The 7,765-nt window shown below is 38.3% G+C and overlaps 1 protein-coding gene across 8 annotated transcripts in view; it reads right to left on the reverse strand.

Moving 5' to 3' along the window:
- Arhgef9 (Cdc42 guanine nucleotide exchange factor 9) overlaps window positions 1-7,765 on the reverse strand; it is a 265,414-nt gene that overhangs the window by 50,693 nt on the left and 206,956 nt on the right. For all 8 annotated transcript variants that reach the window (XM_023705024.1, XM_023705026.1, XM_023705027.1 and 5 more), the window contains one exon: window positions 2,785-2,914. In XM_023705024.1, coding sequence (XP_023560792.1) covers window positions 2,785-2,914 — 130 coding nt within the window. The remainder of the gene's footprint in view (window positions 1-2,784; window positions 2,915-7,765) is intronic.

Below are 7,765 nucleotides of genomic sequence, written 5' to 3' on the forward strand. Positions count from 1 at the left end.
CAGTTCAACAATTTCTGACATTGCCAGTCAAGCAGAAGACCCAATACTATTATGGGCTACTGGACTCTTTTAGAATATTTTGCTGAGTTTACATACCTATAATATTCAAAGAACGGAACTTAACAAAAAAAGGGGATACAGATGAATGTTCATTTTGTATCTATATTCAAAGTGGTTAGGTTAGATACATAGTTACATTCTCTTAATGGATAGAGGGATTTGTTGTAATAGTGTTTGTAAATAGGATATCATGTCCGCATCTTGTGCAGCAATTAACCACTCGGAAGAATGTATGCAATGTGTTAATTATTGAAACTGTCATACCAATTTGATTTGAAACTGTCTCATTGCTATTTGTTTCTCAATAAAACTATGGAAAAAATACATAAATAAATACAACTTCTAACCTTGAAAAAAAATCATGTGTTGAACTGTAGTTGGAAGTTGCTATCTTCTCTTATAGAGACCTTAGGAAGCCTTCCGAACTGTGAAAAATAAATTTAAGTCACTTATAAGCTACCTAATCTATGACACTGTTATAGCAACCTGGATGAAGATAGACAGTTTAGATGAAAGTCTTCAATAAATAGGAAAGTGTAAGAGATACACAGACTTGGATGATACTAGGGGATTATTCAACCACAGTAATAAAGCAAATGTTAGAACTGAGATTCTCCCCTCCCTGGAAATATATAGGAAATGCCTTTTGAGATGCTGAATCTTTACATCACAATTCAGTGCTATCAGTTTTGTTTCTGTGATGCTGCCTGGGTTGGCCAGGGCATTTCAAACTATTCTTTGCACTCTATGCCCTCTGTTCCAAGGACTAGTGTCTTGGAGGACCAGAACATATGGAAGGATTAAAGGACCTCCTAGACATTGGTAAGGAGGATTGTGTTCCAGGAATTAGAAGACAACTACTGAATTCCTTCTGGCTATCTTCTCTTACAGAGAAATCTGCCAGAGAGGATAAAAGGCCAACTAAACATTCATAATAATTTCAGAGTGCCTCAGAGCCAATGGGCTTGCTAAAAGTAATTTAGTCTCGCCTTTTGACTCTGATCATGCAAGAAAGAAAGCAAAGAAAACATAAAGCAGGGAAAATCCATGATTTTCTAGTAACTCTGTTCTGGTAACAACTTTCTCTTATGAAGAAGATGATCTGCTAAGATAGATTGATTTTTCTGCATCTCAAGAGTCACTACTGTTCCACTTCCATTATGGGGACATTTGAAGAATAGCCTTCAAATAAGACCCCAAAATGTAGTATCTGATCAAAACTGTCGTCTTGTTCAGCCTCTTCCTCCTCCTTTTCCCTCCCACCCTCAGGGTTTGAACTTAGGGCTTTTACAGCGATCTACAATTCCAGTCATTTTTTCTTTAATTTTGAGACAAGGCCACATTAACTTGCTAACTTATCCAAATCAAGGTAAAACTTGTAGTCCTCCCACTTTGTCTTTTTTTTTTAAGTGGAACTGGGGATTAAGGTCAGGCTCTTGTTCTACTGAGCTATCTCCCCGGTTCCCTCTTACTACGTCTTAATCACATAAAGTTTACTTGAGTTTTGGCCAGTGAAGTGAGTTGACTCTACATTGTGATCACAAAGCTTAAGATTGCTGCTGCTTCTTGTCAGCCTATCCAGCTTTTTCCATCTTGGTTATATTAACCTGTGATCTATATAAGATTTACATAAATTGGGCCTGTGAGATAAATGTGAAACGCCATTACTCTAGGTTCACCTGATGGGCATCTAAGAAAGGAAGTTTGAGTGACTTCAGCCACATGCTTTCAAAGTTCAGAGAAATCATGATTGGCTGCAATGGAACAGAAGGTTGTTAGGCATTACAGTGGTACCTTGGTTCAGGAATTTAATTCTTTCCACAGTTCTACTCACAAATTTAGTTGGCAGAGAACTAAAGCAAATTTCCCCCTAAAGTCAACATTGAACCTAGCCCGAATTTGCTTCAGTTCTCATTCAATGAAGTTTTTGACCAGAATCATGGAAAAAAATAAATTAGTGAATGGAAGTACCACTGTATTTTTAGAAGATTATGTTAAGAACAAAATGTGGTCTTTTGGATTTGGCTAGGATGATGGTCATAACCTATAGTGTTCAGTCTTGGATAGACTAGTAGATATCACAGAATGAGATGATTTCACCAAAAGGAAAAGGATATTGTTTAGCCTGCATACTTAAATGAAAGGGAACCAATCCATATATATTTTACAGGATATATCTTACAGGATCTACAGGGTCTCACTACAGAGATCAGACTCGTAGTGATTCACCTGTGTTCACCCTCCCAAAAAGCTGGGATTACAGGCACGCGACACCATGCCATGCCCAGTGTTAATCATTGTCTCAGTGCACCCTGGGGCAGGGCCAGGATGGCAGGCTGGGGATCAAAATCCAGTTCCTATGTCTGTCTTAGCAGGCACTTTAATCCACTCAGCTATCTGGCAAGCCCTATTTTGAGGTATATTAACACATACTACTTCAGTACTTTCAAGAGCTTTGCAAGGTCACTAAATCAACCAAACTGTTTCCTAACAATACCAAAAGAAAAACAATTTTCTTTTTTAAAGAGTTATTGCCACATGTATTTCTCTGATATTCCTTGGAAGCTGCTAAGTACCCAATATCTATCATTAGAAGAAAACTTTGCCTTGAGTCTAATCTAAAGCCTTCAAGTCTAACACCTCTATGACCATGCTTGGCTAACATAAAAAGCTTTTGCAAAGCTATTTCTATTTCCCAAATGTTTTTGTTTGTAAGCATCTTACCTCCCAGTCTAAGACAGATGCCTGCCACTGAGCAATCTTGTCAATATTCTCCAAACGTCGCTTGCGTTCGTTGATCTGTTGAGTCACATTTCTCATGACAGCCAAAGCAGCTGCCACATATCTGTAGTCACTGTGAAGACATAAGAGTGGTAAGTATATGAAGCAATGTGCCAAGGAACTACTGTGCTAGGTTTTTATTCTAACATCCACTCTCCTCTTCCTACTTACTTCAGATGGAAACCAAAATCTCTTTGAGTAGAAGACATTTTCTGTTTTTTATTTCAGCAGAGATAAGTATATGACTAAATCCTGTCCTGAAACCACCGTACCAACCAGAGACGTTCTGTGTACAGACTTTTTTGTGCAGACTTTATCCCATGAAAAATACACTACTTTCTTTTATACACCACTATGTTTTATGACCTCTCTGATAAAACTGACCATGGACCAAGAAGGGAACATCACAAATAAATAGCCCAGACAATTTGACTATCTTTTCCCCCATTTATTTCTAGGGAGATCCTTCCTAAAGTCATTGTGGAATAAGAACACCACATTTACTCCTGAACAATGTCAATATAGGATGGGATGCAGCATACTGGTTATGAACACATAATCTGAAGTGAGAATCCATGAGTTCAAAGTCAGTTTTGTCACCAATTAGTGTGGCATGGTCTTTGGAAAGTTTTACTCATCCCCTGTCTTGATTCAATTTTCTTTGTATGCAATGAAGTACTATTCTGCCATAAAGAAGAATAAGAGTCATTTTTAGGAAAAAGGATGCAACTTAATACCATAATATTAAGCAAAATAAGACATATAGGCTTGGGGGCTTGCCAGTTAGCTCAGCTGTTTAAGCCTCTGCTCATGCAAATGCAGTCTGACACAGGATACCGCAGTTCAATCCCAACCTCCACCTGCATTACCAGACCCACCATTAAGGCAGCCTGAGCCAGCCAAAAAAAAATCATTCTCAACTTAAACAAAAAGACATATAGGTTTAATTATTACATGGTTTTTGTTATAGGAGAAGCCCAAAATACAAATAAATTGAAGAACAAAATAAAAGGTAGATAATTGTAGATAAGAAGATACTTTATTTTAACTTTTGTGAAATGGAAGGGAACCAAGAGAATGGAGGAAGGGAGGCTGGAGGGAGAGGAAAGAGATGAAAAAGAATTATGACATGTTATATACATGTACCATTCCTCCTGCAAATGTTGTCTATGTACTACAGAAATAAAAGAAAATCACTTTAAATTTTTTTCTCATTTATAAAGTGTGGAGAATTTTGGCAGTCTTTATTGAGGAGTTTAATAAGTGAGCTATAACCATTTATGCAAATTGTTTTGCTCTTGGCCACTCACAATGGTTATAAGTATTAGCACAAAACAAACATCTCTGTAGTAGTGACATCACATGAAATCCTTTCCCACACCTAGCCCCAGAATTACAACTTCCACCCAGCTTCTTGAAACACTGCATAATGCTTGAGCTGAGGGTTATACCTAATTTTGTCTGTTTGTCTGATCTTGTTTCCATCCAAATACATCTCCTGAAAAACAAATTGAAAGTGATATGTTTGCTATTCAATGGAGCTACAATAAACTGATAAGGCAAGAGGATGTGTTATAGTTAAGTATTGATATCTTTCCTTAGAAAAGCTGAAAATGCCTTGAAATCATTAAGCTTCTCACTATCCCAGAAGAAATTACAAAATTAAAGGAAGGAAGAGAAGATGTATAACTATTGCCTCTTTCTTTCTGAATATACAAGTTATTGGGGTGGTGAGCAAATGCACATTTGCCAGGCTATGAATTTTATCATCTCCAGGATCAGCCCACACTTCCTAACCAGTTTACCACACTTCCTAACCAGAAAAGTTTTAGTTTTTTATTATTTATTTATTTATTTATTTATTTATTTATTGTTTTTAAGAACAAGTCTGTCTATGAATCCCAAGCTGGCCTCAGAGTTATGGTGATCCATCTGCCTCAGCCTCCTAAGTGTTAGAATTGTAGGCATGCACCACCATGATATTATGAGCCTTAATAAAAGTTAGCTATTGTCAGTTTCTCTTCTGAATCTTAGTGAGTTATAATGAGTTTATGATTAACATTTCTTAAGTCATTTTTAAAATGTATTTAGTGCACGATCTACAGTGTCTCACTACACAGACTGGACTTGTAGTGATCCTCCTGTTTTCTGCCTCCTACAGTGCTGGGATTACAGGCACGTGCCACCAAGCCCAGTCTCAATCACCATCTCAGCATTCCCTAGGGGTGGGTCTGGCATGGCAAGTCTAAGATCGAACTGTGATCCCTACGCTTGCCTAAGCAGGGCCTTTAGTTCTCTGAGCTATCTGGCCAGCCCTTCCTAAGTCTTTTTAAAATACTTTATTTTATTTTACTTTATTTTATTCGGTGTTTTGAGACAGGATCTTAGCATGTAGTCCAGGCTGGACTCAAATTCACAAAGCACCCCAGGCTGGCCTCAGAATTGTAGTTATTCTTCTGGTTCAGTCTCCCTAATGCTGGTTAATATTTCCTAAATCTTTTAAAAGCAAGCTATTTAGAAGCTATATCTCTTTTGGGTCAGTCTCTGAGGTTTTGATTTTTATCCATACTGCAAAATTTTGTATTTGTTCCTGCAACATTTCATCCATTGTACAAGCTTGCTCTACTCTGTGAGTGATCTTTTTGGCTCTACAAGACTGTCAAATTTTCTCCCTGGCGAGGTTTTATTAGCCTGCCATTTATATACATGGTAGAGTAATGAAAGCAGGGGTAGTTGCTAAGGAGATGATGCTGCTGCTGATATATATATATATATATATATATATATATATCCTTTTGGGGCGAGTTTCCCATTCCCTGTGCCTTTTCTCTATCTGATTTAAAGAAATCAGTGCTTGAAACCACTTTCTATAGTAAAGCATAGAGACACACTGTTCAATATAGTAACCAGTAGTCACATTTAATTAAAATTAACTAAGATTAAAATTTTTGTCCCTCAGTTGCACATTTCTCAATACTCAGTAGACACTTATAGTCAAAGAGTACTATATAACAATAGTTATATCACTGCAAAAATTCTTTTGGACATTTTCATATATTTGCATTTTTATGTGACTGTCCTACAATTGTTAGGGAAGGAATGTTCCTGACTCTAATATATTAACTTTAAATATAGTGGATATAATAAGAAGAGAATGGTTGTTGGGAAGTTTGAACCCAACCAGTTTGGTCAGAGCCATTGTGTCCTGCACCCCACCTATGACTGAGAAGAGTATAGACATGTCAACTTCAGACATAGCAAACTAGCCATTTGTATATAAACTCCTTTCTTATCAATGTAAGGAAGATGGTATAGAGGAATTGTGTCACCCTTCTACAAGGAAAAATAATATTATTTTCCAATGATTGTATTCTATCTAATCTTCCTCAGAGTTCATTCTGGCTTCTTTCATTTCAGACCTATCTATCTGAAAAGATATCTGACTAAGCCTCCAATCTGGCAGTAGCCTCTATTTGTTGTCAAATCTAAGAAACTATTAACATTTATGACAGTAGCTTTCATATTAACATAGCTTCCTGTGATGAACAAAAATTATTTGGCCATGTCCTGGGGGAAGTACTAGACCCAGAAGATCACTGCAAAGGAATACAGAGATGGATACAGCCTGTCATTGCCTTAGTTATTCTTCTCAGTACTCTGCAACTCAGAGAATGAGAGAAGAGAAAATCAAGGATGTAAGAGGTCTTTGAGGCAGGAATTGCAGTCACAAATTTAAAAAGCATGAAAATGGCAAAGTCTAGGCAACTATTTTGCCTGTTCCTACCAAACTCAAAGTCTTGAGGTTGTTTTGATGTAAAACCATGTTTTAAAATGGTCTTTCTGTCCAGAGTGCAGGCCCGGCATGAGTGAGATGACCGAGGGCCATGGGATCCTGAATAGACCCAGAGCGCAGGCCCAGCAAGTAAGTGAGATGACCGGGCCAAAGGATCCTGAACAGAACCACAGCGCAGGTCCAGCGAATGAGTGAGATGACCGAGGCCGGGGGATCCTGAACAGACCCAAAGCGCAGGACCGGGGAGTTAGTGAGACGACCCAGGGCCGTGGGATCCTGAAGAGACCCAGAGCGCAGGCCCGGCTAGTTGAGTGAGACGACCCGGGCCCGCGGATCCTCATTCGACCCAGGCTGCAGGCCCAGCAGGGAACCCTTCAGCAGAACTCACTGCAAAGAGGCTAGAGGCAAGACCCACCCAGCTGATTCTGGAGCAGAACATCTTCCCAGACAGACACAAAGGGTTCACTTCTAACGCCTGCAGCAGAAAGAAGTGGAGCACAGAAGCCAGATTCATACAACATCCACCTGGAGGAATCTGGACTTCATAGATCCGGACCTGGTGCTAAGGTAATAACTCTATCTAAGCTCTACACAAAGGTCAGAAGACAGTGGTATACAAAATGACAAAGAGAAGGAACAAAATGCAGTCTCAAGCCCCGAGTCCACCCAGTACAAATGCACAAGACACTAGCACTGAGGAAACTGGAAATCACACGCCAGATATCTCTCAAATAATAGGTTGACAGTAAAGAATCAACTGCAGAAAGGTATAGAAGAAATCAGATCAGAAATAATTTCAGAACTAAAAAATGTAGTGGTAACTATAATCAAAGAAGTACTAAGTGCTTCTAAAGAATACATTGAAAAAAATAGAAGAGAATATAAAAATGATGGAACCCCTGAATAGACAATTGAGGAAAGAAATAGAATGTATGAACAGGTTCAAAGTGATATACAGGAAATCAAAACTTCAATCACAAGCTGGCAAAACTGTTTGCGTGAAAGTGAAAATAGACTTTCTGACCTGAAAGACACCATTGCAGCTAGTAAAAAAGAAAAGATCTCTTTAAAACAACTAGGATGCAGGAAAAAATAATTCAATACCTGCAAGATGATGCAAAGATGAACAAT

The sequence above is a fragment of the Octodon degus genome, unplaced genomic scaffold (genome assembly GCF_000260255.1).
Source record: "Octodon degus isolate 3935 unplaced genomic scaffold, OctDeg1.0 scaffold00211, whole genome shotgun sequence".
In the NCBI taxonomy this organism is placed as follows: domain Eukaryota; kingdom Metazoa; phylum Chordata; class Mammalia; order Rodentia; family Octodontidae; genus Octodon; species Octodon degus.